Below are 23,343 nucleotides of genomic sequence, written 5' to 3' on the forward strand. Positions count from 1 at the left end.
TAATTTCGCTCATCCCTTCTTCCACTTCTTCTAATTTGTGCTTCACCTCTTTTATTCCCCGGTACGTCTCCTCAAGCTCGTCCTCCAAGGCTACCTTGACCGTTTCCATGTGCGTCCTCACCTGCCGGTCCTTCGTCTCCATTACCTCTACCACCTCGTCCAACCTCGTTGTCAGTCCCTCACGTACCATCTGACATTCCCTCTTTGTCGCTATCAAGTCGTTTTTTATGTCGTTTTGTGTCGCTTTTAACCCTCCTAATACCGCAGTGTTCCTTTGAACCTGCTCCACTAACTCCGTTTGTCCCACCGTCAGCTGCTCCACCTCCTGCGTCAGGTCCTCTATGCCCCCTTGTAACTTTACAGTCCCCTTTCTCACCTCCTTCTCCATGTGCTCCTTACAGTGCCTCACCTCCTCGCGCACTCCTCCGACCTCCTCACTCACACCTCTTCTAATCTCCTCTCCCATCACTTGCATCTCCTGCCCAGATGCCACCCTCATCTGCTCCATTTCCTCCCTGTGAGCATCCAGTTTGGTTTCTACCCCCATTCTGACCCCCTCTATCTGCTGCTCCATTTGTTTAACTTCCCTTTCCGCTTGGTCCCTCATGTCCCTCAATTTGCCTTCCATACTGTTTTCTAACCCCTCTAACCCTTTTTGCATCCCTTCCATTTGATTCTCTTGAGCGGCCATTCTGTTTTCTACCCCCGTTAACCCCTCCTGTATTTCCCCTAATCTATTGTCTAACCCCTCAAATTTGTTGTCTAGTCCCTCAAATTTGTTTCCTAATCCCTCCATTCTACTCCCTAACCCTCCGATCTGGGCCCCCATGTCCTCCCTCAATTTCTCGCTATTGGACCCCATCCTTTGTTCTAACCATTGGCTATTGGCCCCCATGTCATTCCTTAAACCCCCGATCTGGTTTCCCATGTCATCCCTTAATTGCTTGCCCATTCTTTGTTCCAATTGTTCGCTATTCTGGGCCAACAGGGCCCCTATTTGCGCCATGAGGACTTGCATGTCCATCGGCGGCACGGGTACCGCTACTGCAATCCCCTGCGCGGCGCCGACCTGTTGTTCACGCTCCTCTTCCCCATGCCTAGCGCCGCCATTTTGCGAACCTGCCGCCCTCCCTGCTTCGCTCTCCTCATGTCCCTCAATTTGGTCCTGGATCGACCCTGCTTCACTCTCCCCTACCGGACCCCAGCCGTCTTGATCCGCCATAGCGCGACTTGCAAAATTCGAGTTTCGTAAAACAAAACAAATTTCGGCCGCTCCAAATTTTGACCAAATTTTTTTTTTTCCTCTATTCGTTTTTTTTTTTTTCCTTCAAAATTTGGTCGGGCCTCGAATCTCACTCCCGACACCAATTGTTACAGATACGACTTTGATGGTATGGTGGGCCGAGCGGGATGGCCGCCGTATCCGTACAAGTTACCCCGATTGCACCCGGGGTTGACTAATCGCGCTATGCTGGCTCAATAAGAAAAAGAAGACACCCGGCTGGATTATAATGACACAATACGACACCAGGGGTTCAGTTCTCAAGTATATTCGTACGGAAAAAGGTTAGATTACAACTACAAGAGGGACAGCATAGGAAGACAGGCACTTAGACACACTCTTATATTAACCCTAGACAGACCACAGATAAACGGGACAACGCTGACTCACACGGGATTTGATGGCAAGGAAAGCGGCAGTCGATGGCTCAGGTGCACCTGGCTCAGGGACAGAATCACGTACGGTGGTGTCCAGCAGATGCGGGGAGGTCGCTCAGCGCTCGTGGGTCGCGACTTTGGTGGAGATGCCGGGGAGGTCGCTCAGCGCTCGGGAGGGTGGCGTCTTGTCCTTCCAAGCTCGGGGCGCATCTCTCGTCACGTCCGGCGCGGGGCCGCGTATATCCGGCGGGGAGTGACACGCCCTCGGCTCGTTAGCGCCGCCCCAGATGGCATCGGCCCATGGCTTCTCATTGGGTGCGGGGGTTACCGGCTCCGCCCTTGACGAGGGGCCGACAGGGAGCCCCTTCGTGGTAACCCCGTGGAGCGCGTGGTCAATGGCGGCTAACCGAGCCGGAAGGAGGACGCCCACTCCCCATGCCGTCACCGCGCCGCCCCCCTCTTTTGTTGTTGTTGTTGTAGTTGGCGCTTCTTCATGGGGAAGAGATGCGGAGAGGTATGGGGAGGTCCTAAACTTCCTAACAGGTGCCATATAATCACATTCTGGTGCAACGAAGAGTCATAATTAATGGAAACAAGTCCTTAACTGACATAGATTAAGAATAACTAGCAAGATGTCCTATAATTGTCTACGTGTGGTGCGGGGGACCTGGGCACGACATTTAATGGGGGGATGAAGGGGAAGATCGGCTCTAATGGGTGTTGTTTACAGACAATGGGACTAGGGAATGGGGGACTGGGGAAAGTTGGGGAGTATTGGAAAAAATAGGGGAATATTTACAAGCGGATATGGAGGCCAAATTCCATATTCGCAACAATATATATATATATATATATATATGTATAATATATATATATATATATATATATATATATATATACAGTCATGGCCAAAAATATTGGCACCCTTGCACCTTTTTCAAATAACTCACAAATTTCTCGAAAAATAAGTTGAAATTGACAAAAGTATTTGGTCTCCACAATTATTTATTTCACTGTTAATATTACAGAACCTTTGTTTTTGATTCAGAACTTAATATATCCTTTTAAATCAGAAAATAAAAAGAAATGGCATTGACAAAATTATTGACACCCTCGACTTAATATTTGGTCGCACGGGCTTTGGACAAAAATAACTGCAGCCAAGTGCTTCCTATAGCCATGAATGAGCTCCCTACACCTCTCTACTGGCAGTTTTACCCACTCTTCTTGTGCAAACTGCTTCAGTTCTCCCAGATTTGAAGGGTGCCTTCTCCCAACTGCTGTTTTCAGATCTCCACACAGATGTTCAATGGGATTTAGATCTGGACTCATTGCTGGCCAGTTCAAAACAGTCCTGTGTTTTGTCTTGAACCATTCCTGGGTGCTTATTGAAGTGTGTTTGGAGTCATTGTCCTGCTGCAAGACCCATGACCTTCGACGGAGACCCAGATTTCTGACACTGGGTTGAACATTGCGCTCCAAAATGCCTTTGTAATCTCTTGATTTCATGATGCCATGCACACATTCAAGGCACCCAGTGCCAGAGGCAGCACAGCAACCCCAAAACATCACTGAACCTCCTCCATGTTTGACTGTAGGGAAGGTGTTCTTTTCTGTGAAGGCTTCATTTTGTTTTCTGAAAACATAGAGATGATGTGCTTTCCCAAAAAGCTCTAATTTGGTCTCTTCAGTGCATAGGACATTCTCCCAGAAGGATTTTGGCTTGTTCAGGTGTGTTTTGGCAACCTCCAAAGCTTTCTCAGCAGTTGGGTCCTCCTGGGACTCCTACTACAGCACCCTCTTTCATTGAGTTGGCGACGGATTGTGCGAATTGAACCTGTCGTACCTTGTGTCTGTAGGTCAGCTTGAATCTGTTTGGCAATTGATGGAGGTGCTTTCTCCACCATTTGAACAATCCTTCGCTGCATTCTTCGATCAAGTTTTCTCTTGCGGCCACGTCCAGGGAGGTTGGCTACAGTGCCATGGGCCTTTTAACTTCCCTATAACATTGCGTACGGTGGACATGGGAACATCAAGGTCTCTGGAGATGGACTTGTAGCCTTGAGGTTGTCCATACTTGGCTACAATCTTGTGTCTGACCTCCTCAGACAATTCTCTGGTTTTCTTTCCTTTGTCCATGCTCATTGCGGTACACACAGTGACACAAAACGGCAGAATGACTCCTTTTCTCTATTCAAACTGGTTGAATGAGTGATTTTTTATTTTGCAGGCACCTGCATCTCACCATAGGTGAGTTCAATTCCAAAGTGAAGGAGAATCACCTGCTTGAAATCTAATTATTTCTAACAACTTCTAAAACGTGCCAATAATATTGTCCGGCCCATTTTAGGATTTCTGTGTGGAATAAGCAAAGATGTAGTAATCCTTTCAGCTTTTTTTTGTTTGTTCCACTACAAACCAAAGAAATACAAATGGGGATGTTGGAACCCATCTGTGGATCGGTCCCATCGGCCGATGGGTCTGACCCATCTGTGGATGCACGAGAAATGACAATGCAGACCCATCGGCCGATTGGTCTGCGCCATCTGCGGATGTGTTGTTCACCTTGAAGGAATGTGTTGACAGAATGGTGCTCTTCAATCAGGTACACAGTCATTGGAATTACATGTGGTAGGAATTTAACAGAGATGATTTTTAAATGTTTTATTATCTATTTCTACCCATCTATTTATACATTTTGTCAATGCCCCGATTACGAAGCCACACCTTCATCTTTAGCTTTGGGGTGATTAAGGCATGCCAGGAATTGCTATATAAACAATGGAGAGCTGAGTCTGCCAGTGCCACCAGCGAAGTAGACCAGCGTTTTTAAATGGAGCGACATTATCTTATTTTTATCTTATCGACAACCGGTTATCGACAAACCACATGTCACGGACTGCTTTATAAACATTTATGACATCAATTGCTTATTTTTAGGTTCAAATAAACATACTCATCCACCATTGATGCATACACATTCCTTCAAGGTGAACAACACATCCGCAGATGGCGCAGACCCATCGGTCGATGGGACCGATCCACAGATGGGTTCCAACAGGGATACCAAAATATTTTTTAATTTCAACAATTTTCTGGAAGAAATGGTGCATTATTTGAAAAAAGTGCAAGGGTGCCAATATTTTTGGACATGACTGTAACAATATGTATATGGTTATACTGGGTATACTATATGCACACACACACACACACACACACACACACACACACACACACACACACACACACACACACACACACACACACACACACACACATACATATACAGTCAAGCCTGTATAGAAAGACCGCTCAAGGGAGATGGAAAAAGTGGCCTTCATAGACAGTTTGTCTTTCTGAACAAGTTTGCAGTCGCCATCTTGGCCGCCATTTTTCTGCAGTGCAGCAATGATATTCAATTGCAAGTACGCAAGTGTGAACAGTCAACAAACCTGCCTTGGTGACCTCCATGGGCGGAGGTTATGTTTTCACTCCTGTCTGTCTGTCTATCTGTCTGTCTGTCTGTGAACAGGATATCTCAAAAAGTTATCGCGAACTTTTTGAGTTAAGATTCTACTTTTATTATACATTTTAACGTGTAATAATGCATACAGGTACAACATGGAATCGCAGTTTGATTATAAGCAGTGCCTTGAGGTACGACCTCGGCAGACAAGATGACCTTGAGGTACGCACACTCGCCTCTAAGCTGTCCAGCCTGAATTTGAATCCCGACTCAGCTATAAACTGTCATTCTGATGTTTCACAGACTGTGTGAATCATCAATATGTGCCGTACCTCCGATGGATGTTAAACTTGGCGACCTATCTTCCGACATTAGTTGGTGGATGTTAAAGATCCCCTCGGTGTCCGTCATAAAAAGTAGGCGAGCTATCTCGGGAACCCTGAACAAATTACAAATTCCTACCCAAACTCCTGCTGGGAAGACAATGGCAAACTACCCAGTATAACCATTGCTCAGGAAGCTGCTTTGGCAGCACCAACGCTCTAACGAGTATGGTACATCAGATATCAAATAAAAGTAATAAATGAATAGCAAAAGCAAAAAAAAAATGAAAATGAACTTAAATCCGTTTAAAAATGACAGAGCACAGACATGTAGACGGGGTAGGGTAGTGGGGGAGAGAGGAGAGAGGAGTGGGGAAGGAGTGGGATGTGAGGGGAGGGAGGAAAGTGGGGGAGGGAGAGGATGTGAGGGAAGGGAAAGGGGAGTGGGGCAGAAATGGGAGTGGGGGAGAAATGGGAGTGGGGAGAGAGAGAGATTGGGGGGGAAATGGGAGTGGGGGAGAAATGGGAGTGGCGGAGAAGTAAGAGTGGGAGAGGTGGAGTGGGGGAAAAGTAAGAGTGGTAGAGAGGGAGTGGTAAGGAAATAGGAGTGGGGAGAAAGGGAGTGGCAGGGGGAGAGGGGAGCAGTGGAGAGGGAGAAGGGGAGAGAGAGTGGAGTGGGGGAGGGTGGGGATTTGAGGAGAGGTCATGGGGAAAGACAGGGGAGTGGGGGAGAAATGGGAGTGGGGAGAGAGGGAGTGGGGAAGACAGGGGAACAGCGGAGACAGGGGAACAGCAGAGACAGGGGAACAGTGGAAAGGAAAGAGGGGGAGGTAGAGGGGAGTAGGGGAGTGCCAGAGTAAATCGTGGATGAGGGTAACTCGGAGAGTGGGGAAGGTGCAGGGGAATGGGGCGGGGGGAGGAGTGGGGGAGGGAGGGGATGAACAGGGGATTGGGAGAGAGAGTGAGTGAGGGAGGAAAGAGGGGAGAAGTGGAGGGAGAGAGAGAGGAAGAAGATACTTTTGCTAGCTTTTCCCATCACTTGGGAGAGGTACTCTTCCTAGTAGAATGATATCTCAAAAAGTTGTGAACAGATTATGACAAAACTGGGTGGATGTATTGGTTATGTGACAAGAACAAGGCAAGTCGATTGGATTTTCAGATCCTGCCTATCAGTGCGATGCAAAACATAAACTGTTCAGCCTGGCGATGGTATGTGCTTTACCTAGTGCCGTTCTGGTTTTATATGTGGGTTGAAATTATAGAATGTGGACCAAATCACTCAATTGCTACAATTTATCATCTTGCCAATTCACCCCGAAATACCCTCTATTTAATGGTGGAAGCCTTCTACACATTGGCAAACGAACAGTCCTTGGTGAGTAAAAAACAACCTTGAAATCCATTGCTCTTGGGTTCACCAAGGACCAATTTATTGCAGAACAGCAGATCAAAACCAGCACGGGCCATTTTATACTTGTGATTACAGCGACAAACTCTAAAGTTTCAGACTTCCACGAGAACCACAGCAAAAACACAACTTGTCAAACATGGCCGCACAATGGAACGGTCATTTAAAAATGCAGAATGTATGGCTTGCAGGTAACCCAGATGTATGCACACTCACCTTTAGTCAAACGTCAGGCTTAGCCTACAGGTTTGTGAAGAGTTGGATCAAAAACTGGGTTTTTCTGGCCAACCCCACAATAAGGTGGAAATAATTAAGGTTGTTAAAGTAGCAGTAGTAGTAGTAGTAGTAGTAGTAGTAGCAGCAAAAATAAAACGCCCTGTTTACGACATTACAGAGGACGAGTCAGATTACTCAAGTGATCCAGAAAACTCTCAAGTGTACAGATAGAACGAGCTCACTTAAATAGGATTTTGAAATACAGTACACTGCTAAAATTACGTCAGAACAATAACCCTCCTACAGCACATTTGGAGGAGTGCAAATGACCTTTATCTTTTGCATCAAAAACAAATTCTCGGCAAAAAAACACAATTTCACCAAAAAACTTAATCTCGCCAAAAAACATAACCTTGCCAAAAAACATAATCTTGCCAAAATGCCAAAAAAGATAATCTTGCCACAATGCCAAAACAATCTTGTCAAATTGCCAAAAAAACAATCTTGCCGAAATTCCAAAAAACAATCTCGCCAAAAAACATAATCTTGCCAAAAAACCAAAAAAGATAATCTTGCCACAATGCCAAAAAACACATCTTGCCAAAATTCCAAAAACCAATCTTGCCAAAATGCCAAAAAACATAATCTTGCCACAATGCCAAAAAACACATCTTGCCAAAATGCCAAAAAACAATCTTGGAAAAATGGCAAAAAACATAATCTTGCCAAAATGCCAAAAAAGCTAATCTTGCCAAAATTCCAAAAAACATAATCTTGCCACAATGCCAAAAAACACATCTTGCCAAAATGCCAAAAAACAATCTTGGAAAAATGGCAAAAAACATAATCTTGCCAAAATGCCAAAAAAGCTAATCTTGCCAAAATTCCAAAAAACATAATCTTGCCAAAATTCCAAAAAAGATAATCTCGCCAAAAAACAATCCTGCCAAAAAACATAATCTTGCCAAAAAGCCAAAAAAGATAATCTCACCAAAAAACATAATCTTGCCAAAATGCCAAAAAAGATAATCTCACCAAAAAACATAATCTTGCCAAAATGCCAAAAAAGATAATCTTGCCAAAAAACAATCTCCAAAAACATAATCTTGCCAAAAAGCCAAAAAACAATCTCGACAAAAAACATAACTAAACGACAGAGCATCCGCGACACGTCCACTGCTAAAATACAACCATATTTGTTATTTTACCTATTGGATTGTACAACGTCCATTTAAGGTTCTGTCCTCACGACACAAGGGAAGAACCTTGAGAAAGAATGAGTAAAATTCAAAATTTCTGGTGAAAACAATCACAAAATAATAATTACTAGAACGTAAGCTGCACAAACGTCCCGTTCATGAACTTCAGATGTATCTTACCTGTGCGGTATCGAGGTTTGTAATGTTTAAACAACCAGACGGCCTCAAGAGTGAATACATGTTAAATTGTTGATTATTAACCAACTAAGAGGACCGTGGACCTGCCTCCCAGCCTTTCACTAGGATGACACATTTTGAACTCTGTGTACCCATAATCCTTGTTTTAGATCAGGCAGCATGACGGGGTCCAACTGACCTAGCTATGCTCAGGTTCAAGCTCTATAAAGCTTTCTTGGAGCACCAAAACTGCAGCCATGCTGGATCTTTTATTATTATTATTGAAATTTGCTCCAAACAAGGCTGAGAGTCACTAAATGTGAAGAGCTACAGAGAAAAAGAAGAGGAAAAACTGGCAAGACCTTCACCTAATCCTGAAACAAAGACACCTCTTCACAGGGCCACTGTGCAGGAGGGGGTAACTAGGCCAGGCGGAAAAATAATTTTTTGGGAATATTCAGACGCATGGTCTATGAGTTAGGGCCATGGTCTATGAGTTAGGGCCATTCGGCCCCAAAGTCTCAGCACAACATGATTCATGATTTACTGAAGATTCTCAAATGTATACACTAGAATCCGTATAGAATATGGATATTTACATGCAGGACGTATCTGAACATGTTCCCCAAATGTTAGATATTTGATATCAACAAGTGAATGCAAGTAGAGAATATACAACTTGCTTAACGTCTTCAACTTCCCCGTCCGAACAAAGGCGAACTCTGCATTTCTGCGCCTTAGCACGATCACAAACACTTAGTGCAGCAACACACAATAAGCACAGGTAACGCATACACGTACCACAGGCATGCCAAGAACCTCTCTCGAATTCTTGTCCCGGGACCGCGATGCAAAGCGAGCACACTGTCCAAGTTTGAGTAAACCGCGGGTCTCTGTTCACACTGTGCTACGTGGATGCGCTTTTTTTCTTCCCGTTTTTAAAATCTCCTTCTTCTGTATTTCAATAACTTCCTGGTATCAGAATGTTTCAGTTCAAGAAAGTCTAGACTCTAGAGAAATGAACATTCATCTCTGCCAAACAGGAATCCAAGCAAACCGGTTTCAATGTAATTTTAGACTTAGGCTGGCATTTACATTCAAAAACCACAATTGCTTTATCTTATATTAAAGAAGACAAACAACTAAATGATGACATCATAGGTGTTTAATGCCAACTGATGACATCATAACTGAAGTGCTATATCTCCGTAGGTGCTCATCAAGCAGCTCCAGTGAACTTTCCTCAGGGATGTCCAGGATTTAAGAAAAAGAAGTGAAAAGTAAGAGCAACACAGGCCAAACTGAGTTCGCAGACTTCGTGATCAAAATTCCAAGCTTCCGCAGATTCAGTAGCAGCTTCAGATACATCTTGGTGAAGATCAAGCGTCCACTTTGCTCAGTTAGGGCAGGTACAGGTAGGAGCTCTTTTGATTCACACCTGTCCATTTGCAGTCACTATCTCGAGCTCGTGTTTTCTGGCAGCTGACAGCACCATTGCCTACAAAAGCCAAGTCTGCTCTTTGAATATGTCCTCTGCCAAACATGTCACACCAATTAATCCACCCCTTTAACTTTCAGGTTTCTCACTCTCCTCTTTCTTTCCACCTGATTGTCGGGCCTTCAGATGCCACAAAGGTTGTGGACCCACCGTTCAGAAGGGTCCTGGGCTAAAAGGATCGAAACCACAGAGATGGATAGTGCCCAAGTCGATAATCCGGATTGTCATCGAATTGGACATAAAAAGCGGAAGAAATTCATCAGGTATCTCTCTTTTTTCTGTCTTTCTCACCCATTCTCACTTTCATTACCTTACTTGTTACATCCACCTGTTGAACCACAGCCCTCACTGCCAGCATATTACCTTTTTGCTTTCTGTCACCTTACTCTAGATGTTGATCTTGATCGTGAGCCAAGATTTGGGTTTTGGCAGGTTTCGGTGTTCTACCATCTCAGGTGAACCCCAACCGTACGCTCAATCCTTTCTTCTCACATTAACCCTCACTAACCCAACCTTCCTGCAGGTTGCTGTGCATTCTCCACTCCTCTCTCTCTCTCTCGTGACTTTTCTTATTAATTCCCTTGCTTATAGTGTCCAACTGTAGTCCCATGAAAAGTACATTGCCTGTTCACCCTTTATCACCTTGCTATTCCATGAGCCTCAATCTTGTTGGAAAAAATGTTTAGGTCATGAAATAAAGTTGTGGAAAACTAGCTATTTTATGGACCCTTGGGAAATATGGACACCAAGGAATTTATGCTCATAAATAACCTCACCTTATAGAGTAGAGTGCCTTTGTGTACTTTTATATTTAATTTGGGGTCTAGTTAATTGTGGCATCCACCATGTGAATTTATATTCAGAAATACATCAGACCCGACTAGCATAGAGCAGGGTGAAATGAGGAAGGTCCTTTACCAACCTTTTGGAGACCATGTTTATACCGAAATGTTCCCACCTAAGGTCTCGTCAAAAAAGGTAACTAGTGAATTCACTCTTCTTTTTCTTCTTTACAGCATGATTAAGCAGCTCAGTATAGGTAGGTTATAATCGTTTCCATTGGCTAATAACATCGGGAGTGGGGCACCACTCCTGCAGGGCTGGTGCTCTGGTCCAGGGCAAAGATTTGTAATTTGTTCAGTGTGTCACCACACAATGGCCTACTCTACGTGAAACACATTGGGATCTTTAAAGCACACCTGCGAATTCTAACAGAAGGTACACTGCAGCTTAACGTCGAGGAGGATGGATGGCTTATTCGTTACGAACGATCGACTCGGTTGTGTGTAAAGTCGCCCTCTTGTGGAACATTATTCAACAGCAATGTCTCAAGAGACATCGAGAAGCCTGATCAAAATTTACAATGGAATATAATCAACTGCTTAAACAGTCAAGGCAAAATTAAAAATAAAACTTCAAACCCTTAAACGATGCCAGCGACTTTTCTACAAATTGGAAAAAGTCTCACTAAACAAACTTTTAAAACTCCACAAGCTTCTGAAATTTGACAATATTTTGAAACTCAGCAAACTTTTTTAAATTCGACAATTTTTTTTAAAACCCCAGCAAACTTTTTAAAATTCGACAAACTTTTTTATACTGGACAAACTTTTAAATATCTCTTTTTAAAACCAGACGAACTTTTTTTAATTCGACAAACTTTTTTAGGCCAACAAACTTTTAAAAACTGGACAAACTTTTAAATATCTCTTTGAAAAACCCGACAAACTTTTTAAAATTCGACAAACTTTTTTAGGTCGACAAACTTTTTTATACTGGACAAGCTTTTAAATATCTCTTTTTTAAAACCAGACGAACTTTTTTTAATTCGACAAACATTTTTAGGCCAACAAACTTTTTAAAACTGGACAAACTTTTAAATATCTCTGAAAAACCCGACAAACTTTTAAAAATTCGACAAACTTTTTTAGGTCGACAAACTTTTTTATACTGGACAAGCTTTTAAATATCTCTTTTTTAAAACCAGACGAACTTTTTTTAATTCGACAAACATTTTTAGGCCGACAAACTTTTTAAAACTGGACAAACTTTTTAATATCTCTGAAAAACCCGACAAACTTTTTAAAATTCGACAAACTTTTTTAGGTCGACAAACTTTTTTTAACTGGACAAACTTTTAAATATTTGACAATCTTTTAAAAATACGACAAACTTTTTAAAACTCGACAAACTTTGTTAAACTTGACAAACTCTTAAATACTCAACAAACTTTTTTTTTTAATCCTCAAATTTTTTGACTTCCTCCACAAAATTATTGCCTTTTCAATATTAAACTTACCAGGCATGATGCCGAAGTTAAGGCTCGTGCTGTTGCGATGCAGGAGGGATGTGTTAGCTAGTGATTTCCAAAAGCACCCGCACGTTGAACAAGCCTCCACTTATAAATCTACAGCCAGAGTGTTGGCGAGGTTGGGCAATGAGGCCAACCCACAGTGTGACCTTTAACACACATGTTGCTATCCCATTGAGCTTTGGATTACAGCACCAGAGGTAATATAACCCCCTATAGAAAACTGCCAAAAAGCCAAGAGGTTAACTATCACATCAGACGCTGAGCAAGCATAATTATTTTGTAGAATATAAAGTTTCCTTCAACTTTGCCTCCTTTACATCGGTCACATTTCAGTTCATGGGGTTATAACACCAGATGCAATCAGAGCAAAAGTCTATTCTATTTGCTTTGAATGAAAACGACCAAACGGGTTTATAATGCCGATTCGAATCATTGACATCCAAATATTATAAATGAAAGATATGGGGAAATTGTGTGTTGTAGTAAAAGTGAATATTAATTATTTATTATTATTATTACAATGCGATTGCATGTGTGTATCACATGCAGCACCAATGACATGAGGTGAGATCAACAAATGTACCTTTACATTGATTACAGGAGGGATTTGAGTTGTCAATTGACGAATTAACATCGTGTTGTGTCGGGATGTTTCACCGAAATGCCAAAAGTGTGAAAGAGAAGTTGGTGTGATTATCGTGTTAATTTGCACATTTACCTATGCCCCCAGATGTTTTCACCCCTGTCTGTCCGTATATCTGTCTGTCTGTGAACAAAATATCTCAAAAAGTCGTGCACGAATTTGGACGAAATTTGGTGTACATGTTGCGTATGTGACACCGATTCGATTTTGGTGAAGATTCGAACCCGGATCCGGAATTTTGTTGGGGAATCCGGATCCGGATCAGAGAAATTTTAAAGTGATTCTTCACCATTGAGTGATAGGCCTAAAAACAATATGCAGTCAAAAACCTGTCAAAAAGTTGTGGACGAATTATGACAAAATTTGGTCAATGAGTTGGTTCGGTGATAAGAAGAAGCCGATTAGCTTTTGGTTCAGATCTGAATCCAGATGTGACCTATCCGTGGGATTCAAAGCGTAAACTGTTCAGCATGATGGAGGTATATGCCTTCCACTGAGTACCTTTCTAGTATTGAGAGATGGGTTTAGTCCACACTTTTGAACCAGAGAGGATATAAATAGATAGCCCCATGTGGGATAGTCGCTTGTCTACCGATGGAGGGCGATCGTAGTCGGATTGCATAAGGTGATAAAGAGGGTCTTCGTGGTATTTGAGAGTTGTAGGGACCTTAATGTTCTAAACGGGTCTTCGGGGTTTTACAGGGGTCTTTGGGTTCCAAAGGATTTTTGGATTGCAAAGAGTCTTATGGTTCTTTGGGTTCTATAGGGTCTTATGGGTCTTTAAAGGCCTGGTGTTAGCTTAACGGTTAAGATGGCTGGCTTGTGATCTTAGGGTCTTGAGTTTGAACCATAGGTGTAGTTTGACTTCTTTATTTGGGGGGGGGGGGGGGGGGGCAGAGGATTAATATTAATAATGGGTGTGACTTCCAAAATTATCGCTTGTTAGTGAAGTTACAGTGAACGTGAAATCACAAATACAGTTTATGTTCATTATTTAATCACCTTTGTTTTTTGTTTTATAGTCAGGTTCACTATGTTAACAAATATAATTTCGTTCAAAATTTTGGGATTAGCAAACCTGTACATTTTTGGAATCTTCAGAGCATGGAGAATCTGAAAATCAATGTTGGCATTTGCATAGACACCTGCGTGGCCGCCATTTTGGATTTTGAAAATGGCCACCATAAAATACATATTTTGCGCGATCTCGGCTTCGAGTCAACCTAGAGACTTAATTAAATATGCTAATCCTATGTTTTCTGGGTCAAGGAATCCAATAAAGGCCTCAAAATAGTGCTCAGGATTATAGAAAAGCAACAAACAAAGGTAATTGAAAACCATTGTCTTTATATTTGTGATATAACTGCATAACATAATACATGATATTGCAAGTCCTTTGAAGTTATAGGTTGTTATAGGAAGTTATAGGTAGTATCAGATTGAACTATAAGTCCTATACACAGGATCTACGAGGTCTATACCGTTCAGGAATATGCTTTTACAGATCTTCATCACTGTCCTGAGTGTCATTTTCGCAAAGGTGTCTACGCAAATGTAAACATTAATTTTTGGATTCCTCATGCTCTGAATATTCCAAAAATGTATAGTTTTGCTAATCTACCAAAATTTTGAACGAAAAAACATAGTGAACCTGACTATTAGTCTAATTTTTAGCCCGTCCCCTGCACAGCATGTGTGTCTGTGTGTGTGTTTGTGTGTGTGTGTGTGTGTATGTGTGTGTGTCTATATGTGTGTGTGTGTCTATATGTGTGTGTATGTCTATATGTGTGTGTGTGTCTATATGTATGTGTGTGTGTCTAAATGTGTGTGTCTTTACGTGTGTGTGTGTGTGTATGTGTGTGTGTGAATGTGTGTGTGTGTCTATATATATATATATATACCGTATATATGTATATGTGTGTTTGTGTGTGTCTATATATATGTGTGTGTGTGTGTGTGTGTGTCTATATGTGTGTGTGTGTGTGTGTGTCTATATATATGTGTGTGTGTGTGTCCATATGTGTGTGTGTGTGTCCATATGTGTGTGTGTGTGTCTATATATGTGTGTGTGTGTCCATATGTGTGTGTGTGTGTCTATATGTGTGTGTGTGTGTGTGTGTGTCCATATGTGTGTGTGTGTGTCTATATATGTGTGTGTGTGTGTCTATATGTGTGTGTGTCTATATGTGTGTGTGTGTATGTGTGTGTGTGTGTGTCTATATGTGTGTGTGTGTGTCTATATGTGTGTGTGTGGGTGTGTCTGTATGTGTGTGTGTGTGTGTCTATGTGTGTGTGTGTCTATGTGTGTGTGTGTCTATATGTATGTGTGTGTCTAAATGTGTGTGTGTGTCTAAATGTGTGTGTCTATACGTGTGTGTGTGTGTGTGTGTGTGTGTGTGTGTGTGTGAATGTGGGTGTGTCTATATGTGTGTGTGTGTGTGTGTGTCTATATATGTGTGTGTGTGTGTGGGGGGGGGGCGTGAGCCCCTCCCCCCTTTGTGCTCTGTTACTGTTTGACCAATTACCAAGTGTAACCAATTATATGTTTTGTTTTGATTGTTTGCTGTATCCTTTTGATACTTGTATTCTTTCCATGTTCTCTGAAAAGCTGGTTGTACCCTTTCAAGGAGCTAAATGCTTTACAAACCTTTGCCCTGTGTTGGCACAATCTCTTGTTCCCCATACTATGGCCTTGGTTGCAAACTGCTATCTTTCTGGCCTCTGCCAATTTCCTTTATGTTGGCACATTTACGAGTGTCCATGAGTGTCCACTCCCTCTGTACTTTCTCAATCAAAAGACTTGTTATATTACTTTGTCTATTATGCCCTTTTAAGGATTATATACTTTGTGTGATTTCATGCCTTGTAATGGCATGTTCTCTTTACCTGTCGAAATCCAGAGTTTGTTCCCATACTGTGGTCACAGCTGCAAAGCTGCTATACTCCTCCATGTTCTCAATATTCTTCTTGATGACAGCTTTAAGGCTGTCCATTCCTTATCTCCTTCTTTCCCTTCAAACCTCAATGATTTCCCTTCAAGCTTCAATGATTATGATATCAAAGGGCATAACCCTTGCCTGGCCTCGGACTTCCTAAAACTAACTGAACAACAGAAAGGAACTAAGGTGGGGGCCATGTGAGTCCACCCTTTGTCTCCTGTCCTGATGTTAGACCACACCTCTATATTTCATATATATAATGAAGCCCTGATCGAACCTTTTCCAGAGCATCTTGTTGTAGAGTTGGTCATTTTGTGTGAGCTTCCTGCGACATCCTGTTTTCCGCAAGCTTGTGTATAACGAGTTCTAATAAATATATCCGTTGCTCCTTCTCTGAGTCCTCTGAGTCCCAAGTCTTAAGTCCCAACCCGGCATATGGTGGCAGCGGTGGGATCAGTCCATGCAGTCCGGGACGCGGTCCCAGGCAAATGAGTGGTGAGACCAGCTGGCAATTGATCCGGGTCAGGTGAGCCTTGGTTTTCTTTTGTTTTTCCTTTATAGACTTGGGGTCAGTCCAAATTGTAACCCACTCTCTTGCTCGGGTGCCGTTTGTTCCGTTCCCTGCTCGAACCTGATCCACGAACCTAAATTTAAGTACGGACCGCTTGGGTCCCGGAGCAACTGACTGTTTATGGACTCGTCAGGGTAACGTTATGTGGGGAGGGGGGGGGGGGGATAGGGTGCCTCAAGAGGGCGCGCGAGGATAGGAAATAGACTGGAATCATAAGTAAGGTTAGAAGTATTATAAGGGCGTAGGACGCCAGGAAAAGTAAGGTACGGTTAGGTTAGACAGCTGTGTAGGCGGGCGAGCCTCTCAGGAGTTAGGCAGACGGCCGTACCTCGTGCAGGCGGGCGAACCTCTCGGGTACAAGGCAACGTCGATAAACCAAATTTTCCTAGGATGGGTAATAAAACTGTGAAGGCGGGTGAACCTATGGTGAATTTGTGCCAAATTTGGTCGCAATCTTCGGAGAAGAAGTTTCAAGTGTTTACGGAGGGACAAACGGACTGACTGACGACGCGCCATCGCATAAGTTCCCCTGAACTTCGTTCCAGATGAGCTAAAAAGCATCACATTGTTGACAAGTATAGCAAACCTTGTTGGGTAGTCCAAGGTAATCAATGGTTACATTAGCCTTCCATGTTGAGAAGGTGAGATGCTTGGCATCAACTACCTTGTGTTGTGGTTATGCCTGAGCCGGGTTGCTGTGGCCGTGCTGGGTTGTTTGGCGTGACCTTCTCAGTCGTCAGTCAGGGCAGGGATTTGTAATTTGTTGAAGGTGTTGGTGCCAACTCACCTACTCTTCACAAAAGACATCGCTGGATCTTTAACGCTAACCAACAACTGGTGCTGGCAGAAGGTCCTCTGGCTAAATACCTTCCAATGGATGGTGCACCCATTGATGTGAAACACCAGGGTGATAGTTTATAGCTGGGTTGGGATTCTCAGTGGGTTGAGTTGAGACAGCTCAAAGCGGAGTGCACACATCTCTCTGCTATCCAGCAAACACAAAACTGATAAAACAAGTGAATCCTCTTGGATTGCGCTGAGGTTCGGGCATGGAATTTCGAGCCTCGATCTTGGTTCGAGCCTCGATCTTGTATACAAAAATAATAATAATAAGAACCTTGGGCCGAATCTCGCGCTTCACCAGTGCGCGTGCGTGAATTTACGTCACGTCGGCAGCGAGAAGGGGTTCCCCAACACGAACCAATCAGGAACTGCCACGTCACACTTTATGATCTCAGAATTCCTGTGACAGGAATTCGCGTTACACTGGCTGGAAGTCATTCGCTAGAGGCGCTTCCTCAGCGCTAATAATCAATAAGAGCACTTGCTGCCTGCCAATAAATTTGTGCAAATTGCTATTGCTTGCATCCTGTTTTCTTATACTGGAATATTTATATTCTCACAAATTAAATTTTAAGAATATGGGATTTATAAACAAAAAAAACATCAGAAGCTTGTGATTTCAAAAATTTCAATTTTTTTTCAAAAATTTCCAAATTTCCAATTTATTAAATTTTTGTGAGATCCGGATCCGGTTACGAGAGCTTTTTAATTTTTAAGTGATTCATCACCATTGAGAGATAGGGCCAAAAACAATATATAGCATGATTTCTCAAAACGTTGTGGACGGAATCTGACAAAAGATGGTGGACAGGTTCGGTGTGTGATAAGGAAAAACTGATTCAATTTTGGTGAAGATCCGGATCTGGATATGAATATTTTTATGCCTCCACCCCCAAAGGTGACCGGAGGCATTATGTTTTCGGGTTGTCCGTCAGTCCGTCTGTACGTACGTACGTACGTCCATCTATCCGTACCGGCTAAACCTCGTTTTTTTAATCAGCAACTACATGTCCGAAATTGAGGCGAAACGTTCAGGATAGGAGTGACACCCATGCAGAATGCTTTTTTGATAATTCTGACGTCATAGGTGATGTGGTATTGCAGTCATCTTGGATTAAACGCAAAAAATAAAAAAAAATTCTTGGAAACCGCTGAATGGAAAAATTTGAAACTTGCCACATTGTCAAGTACTCCCAATGGAGAACAAAAGCATGATAATGGTGACACAATCGGTGAAGTGGTATACCAGCCAAATATGTTTTGATCGAATTCCTTTTCCTAAAAATCTAAAACTGCAGCACATGATCTGTGACCTATTTGTATTGCAATATTAAATTTATGACATCATAGGTCACATGGTTTGGCAGCCATATTGGATTTAACCTAAAATCTTTTAAAAATATCTTCTTCCAAACCACCAAATTGATTGACTCAAAACTTTACGTGTGTCATTGACTAATCATGGCGATTAAAAGTTGATCACGAAAACATCTTTGGTCACATGGTGTGGCAGCCACAGCCATATTGTATTGAAGGAAAATATTAAATAATTATATCTCTGATACAGCTTACCTTATCAATGTGAAATTTTAAACATGTCATCCAACACCATTGTTGCATATAGTTTGAAAATGATGACGTCGTAGGTCACGTGGTCTGGCAGCCATATCGGATAAACAAAACAAACCGGATCCGATCAACACGAAACTTCACAAACTTGATCCCCTACCCATACATATGCAGAGTGTACATTTTTTAAGGTCATACGTCATGTGGAGTGGCAGCCATATTAGCTTGAAAGCCGATATTAAAAAAAAATCCCTTCTCTGAAATTGCTTCACCGATTGATGTGAAACCTATCCTGTTTGGTGAAAACAGTTGAAGGGATTTAGATCAAACTTGTTTTAAAGTGATGTTTCACCATTGAGAGATAGGGCCAAAAATGCAATGGTTTCACATACGTAGTATATCCTTAGTATATCCTAAAAATAATGCACATTATTGGCTTCATCCCAAGTGCTGCTACAAATAAAAATTACCAAGACAACTCGCAGGGAAGATTTTTTTTGCCAATGCACAAGATCTTTCATGTGCAGCGTCCAACATCCGTAAATGTCAAGCATGGACACAATGATGCAAATTGATGCACTTTACTTTTGTGACTGGACTCGCCGTCATTTTCTCCCAGAATCGATCTCGGGATATGCTCCGCAGCTTGGTCGGAGCGATGAAGAGAAGGACAAGTTCTGGTGTGCAATAGAGAAGCTGATGGAAAACGTGAAAGATGAGGAAGTTGTTGTGGTTGGAGGAGACCTAAATGGACATGTGGGAAGGAGTATGGACGGTTTTGAGGGAGTTCATGGGGGTTACGGATATGGTGTGAGAAATGGAGAAGGTGAAAGGATTTTGGAGTTTGCTGATGGAGCTGACTTGTTGATTTGTAATACTCAGTTCCAGAAAGAGGATAATAAGCTTGTTACATACACGTCAGGTGGGTCGACGACAACCGTTGACTACCTGATGGTGCTTAGGCGAGATAGGGGGCACCTTCGGGACACAAAGGTGTTCCCGGGGGAGGAGGCTGTTTCACAGCACCACTTGGTTGTCTGCGACATAAGGTGAAAGGTGCGAGGAGAGCTCGGCGGGTGAAGTACCAACTGAGAATGAAGGCGTGGAGGTTGAAAGAGGTGACAGTAAGGGAGGCATTAAAAGAGAGGCTGAGGAGGGTAGAGGATGATGTGGTTGAGCTTGAAAGTGGTTGGATGTCAATGAAAGATAGTCCGTTGGGAGCCGTTGGTGAGGTATGTGGATGGACAAAAGGACCACCGAGGCACTCAGAAACATGGTGGTAGGATGATGAAGTTGGAAAGAAGATTGACGAGAAGAGGAAGAAGTTCAAGGAGTGGCAGAAGGAGAAGGGTATGGGGGCAGAAGAGGCAGAGCATGAAAGTTATAAGGCAGCCAAGAAGGCTGCAAAGAAAGAGGTAGCAAAGGCGCAGGAGGCATGTAGGAAAATGTTCGGAGAACGCTTGGATTCGGAAGATTAATCAATTAGCGTACACCACTCCTCAATTAATCAATTAGCGTATTAACCTCAATTAATTAACCTCAATTAATCAATCAATTAGCGTACACCTCTCCCTCCCAATGCAGCCTCTATGAGGTGTACTGCGGTATTGCCGGGCTCCTTAGGCGCCCCGGCAATGCCGCGCTGCAGGATATTTAATTATTTGGCAAGGGGGCGGTGTACTTTGAATGTATGTGTACTTGTCTTCTTTCTCATTTGGCCAATATCTCAGGCACCTTTTGAGCTCAGAAGCTAATATTTGGACATGAGTGACCAAGTGATGTGGCTATCAAGGATATTTTTGATTTATTGATAAATCAATTAATCAATTAGTCGATTAATTATTTAATTATTTGATTAATGACAAATTTGTTTTTTTTCCCAGTTACAGATTCTGATGAAATGGTGGTGGTTTATGTGTTCTGTGACCGAATTGATTGATAATGCAATGTTTTAATGATTATTATTTATTTATTTTCATTATCAATCATTTATTTATTTTCTTTCTCATTTGGCCAATATCTCAGGCACCTTTTGAGCTGGGAAGCTAATATTTGGACATGACAGTGATCAAGTGATGTGGCTATCAAGGATATTTTTGATTTATTGATTCATCATTTAATCGATTAATTATTTATTGGTGAATCAATTAATTATTTAATTTTTTCTTAATGACTTATTTAATTAAATTTCTAAAAGATACATCTTCGGATGAAGCACGAGTGGTTTAGTTATGCTATTAGCCAATTGATTAAGAAAATAATTTGTGATAATCTTTTATTGATTTTAATTCTACAATTAATCAATCAATTAGCGGACACCTCTCCCTCCCAATGCAGCCTCTATGAGGTGCACTGCGGTATTGCCGGGCGCCATAGGCGCCCCGGCAATGCCGCGCTGTAGGATATTTAATTATTTGGCATGGGGGCGGTGTACTTTGAATGTATCTGTACTTGTTGTACACCGCTCCTTTCCTATGCCATCTCCAGGCATTGCAAATCGTCATTGCCGGGCACCGAAGGGGGCTCGGCAGTGACGCACGCTGAAAGAGAGTACTCAGTTTTCACTCTGGTTTCTTTCTTGTTTTCTTGTTGTACACCGCTCCTTTCCTATGCCATCTCCAGGCATTGCAAATCGTCATTGCCGGGCACCGAAGGGGGCTCGGCAGTGACGCACGCTGAAAGAGAGTACTCAGTTTTCACTCTGGTTTCTTTCTTGTTTTCTTTCTTGCTTTCTTGCTTTCTTGTTTGTTTGTCCGGACGATATCCCAGCCATCCTTTAAGCTAGGAAGCTGAAATTTCGGCACAATAGTGAGCAAGTCCTTTGTCAAAAACGGTATATATATTTTTTTGATTAATCAATAAATTGAGGAGTTATTTAATTATTAGCGATTAATTAAGTACTTATTTAATTAATCAAATTTCCTTTCTCTTCTGACCATTAACTCAGGCACCTTTTGAGTTAGGAAGCTGATATTTGGACATGCCAATGACCAGGTGATTTGGCTGCAAAGGATATTTTTGATTTATTAATTAATCAATTAATCGATTAATTATTTAATTATTTGATTAATGACAAAAGTGTTTTTTTTTTTTAAGTTACAGATTCTGATGAAATAATGGTAGTTTATGTGTTCTCTGACCAAATTGATTAATAATTTAATTTTTTTATGATTATTATTTATTTATTTTCTTTCTTTCTTGTTGTACACTGCTCCTTTCCTATGCCATCTCCAGGCATTGCAAATCGTCATTGCCGGGCACCAAAGGGGGCTCGGCAGTGACGCACGCTGAAAGAGAGTACTCAGTTTTCACTCTGGTTTCTTTCTTGTTTTCTTTCTTGCTTTCTTGCTTTCTTGCTTTCTTGTTTGTTTGTCCGGACGATATCCGAGCCATCCTTTAAGCTAGGAAGCTGAAATTTCGGCACAATAGTGAGCAAGTCCTTTCTCAAAAACGGTATTTTTTTTTTTGATTAATCAATAAATTGAGGAGTTATTTAATTATTAGCGATTAATTAAGTACTTATTTAATTAATCAAATTTCCTTTCTCTTCTGACCATTAACTCAGGCACCTTTTGAGTTAGGAAGCTGATATTTGGACATGCAAATGACCAGGTGATTTGGCTGCAAAGGATATTTTTGATTTATTAATTGATCAATTAATCGATTAATTATTTAATTATTCGATTAATGACCAAAATTTTTTTTTTTTTTTAAGTTACAGATTCTGATGAAATAGTGGTAGTTTATGTGTTCTCTGACCAAATTGATTAATAATTTAATTTTTTATGATTATTATTTATTTATTTTCATTATTAATCATTTATTTATTTTCTTTCTCATTTGGCCAATATCTCAGGCACCTTTTGAGCTGGGAAGCTAATATTTGGACATGAGTGACCAAGTGATGTGGCTATCAAGGATATTTTTGATTTATTGATTAATCATTTCATCTATTAATTATTTATTGATTAATCGATTAATTATTTATTGAGTAATCAATTAATTATTTAATTTTTTATAAATGACTTATTCAATTAAATTTCTAAAAGATACATCTTCGGATGAAGCACTAGTGGTTTAGTTATGCGATTAGCCAATTGATTATGAAAATATTTTGTGATAATCTTTTATTGATTTTAATTATACAATTAATCAATCAATTAGTGTACACCTCTCCCTCCCAATGCAGCCTCAATGAGCTGCACTGCGGTATTGCCGGGCGCCGGAGGTGCCCCGGCAATGCTGCGCTGCAGCCTATTTAATTATTTGGCATGGGGCGGTGTACTTTGAATGTATGTGTACTTGTTTTCTTTCTTGTTTGTTTGTCCGGACGATATCTCAGCCATCCTTTGAGCTCGGAAGCTGAAATTTCGGCACAATTGTGAGCAAGTCCTTTGTCAAAAACGGTACATTTTTTTTGATTAATCAATAAATTGAGGAGTTATTTAATTATTAGCGATTAATTAAGTACTTATTTAATTAATCAAATTTCCTTTCTCTTCTGACCATTAACTCAGG

The 23,343-nt window shown here is 41.6% G+C and overlaps 2 protein-coding genes across 10 annotated transcripts in view; one reads left to right on the forward strand and one right to left on the reverse strand.

Annotated features, from left to right (window-relative positions):
* LOC137421270 (long-chain-fatty-acid--CoA ligase ACSBG2) overlaps nt 1-12,474 on the reverse strand; it is a 113,619-nt gene extending 101,145 nt beyond the window's left edge. The window contains exons 1-2 of one of the 8 annotated variants that reach the window (XM_078771652.1): nt 9,250-9,408; nt 7,073-7,232 (exon numbers count right to left, since the gene is read on the reverse strand). Coding sequence is in view for 2 of the 8 variants with exons in the window: in XM_078771651.1 (XP_078627777.1) it covers nt 5,458-5,497 (40 nt within the window). In the remaining 6 variants the exon portion in view is untranslated. Of the gene's footprint in view, nt 1-5,457; nt 5,513-7,072; nt 7,233-8,280; nt 8,534-9,249; nt 9,429-12,245 lie in introns of those variants that run through there. The other 7 variants (XM_068107163.2, XM_078771653.1, XM_068107161.2 and 4 more) reach the window with 7 other exon arrangements.
* The window catches only part of LOC137421260 (GMP reductase 1-like), a 905,715-nt gene that overhangs the window by 74,896 nt on the left and 807,476 nt on the right, over nt 1-23,343 (forward strand). The window lies entirely within an intron of this gene.

The sequence above is a fragment of the Myxine glutinosa genome, chromosome 2 (assembly GCF_964187855.1).
Source record: "Myxine glutinosa chromosome 2, kmMyxGlut1.1, whole genome shotgun sequence".
NCBI classification, from domain to species: Eukaryota; Metazoa; Chordata; class Myxini; order Myxiniformes; family Myxinidae; genus Myxine; species Myxine glutinosa.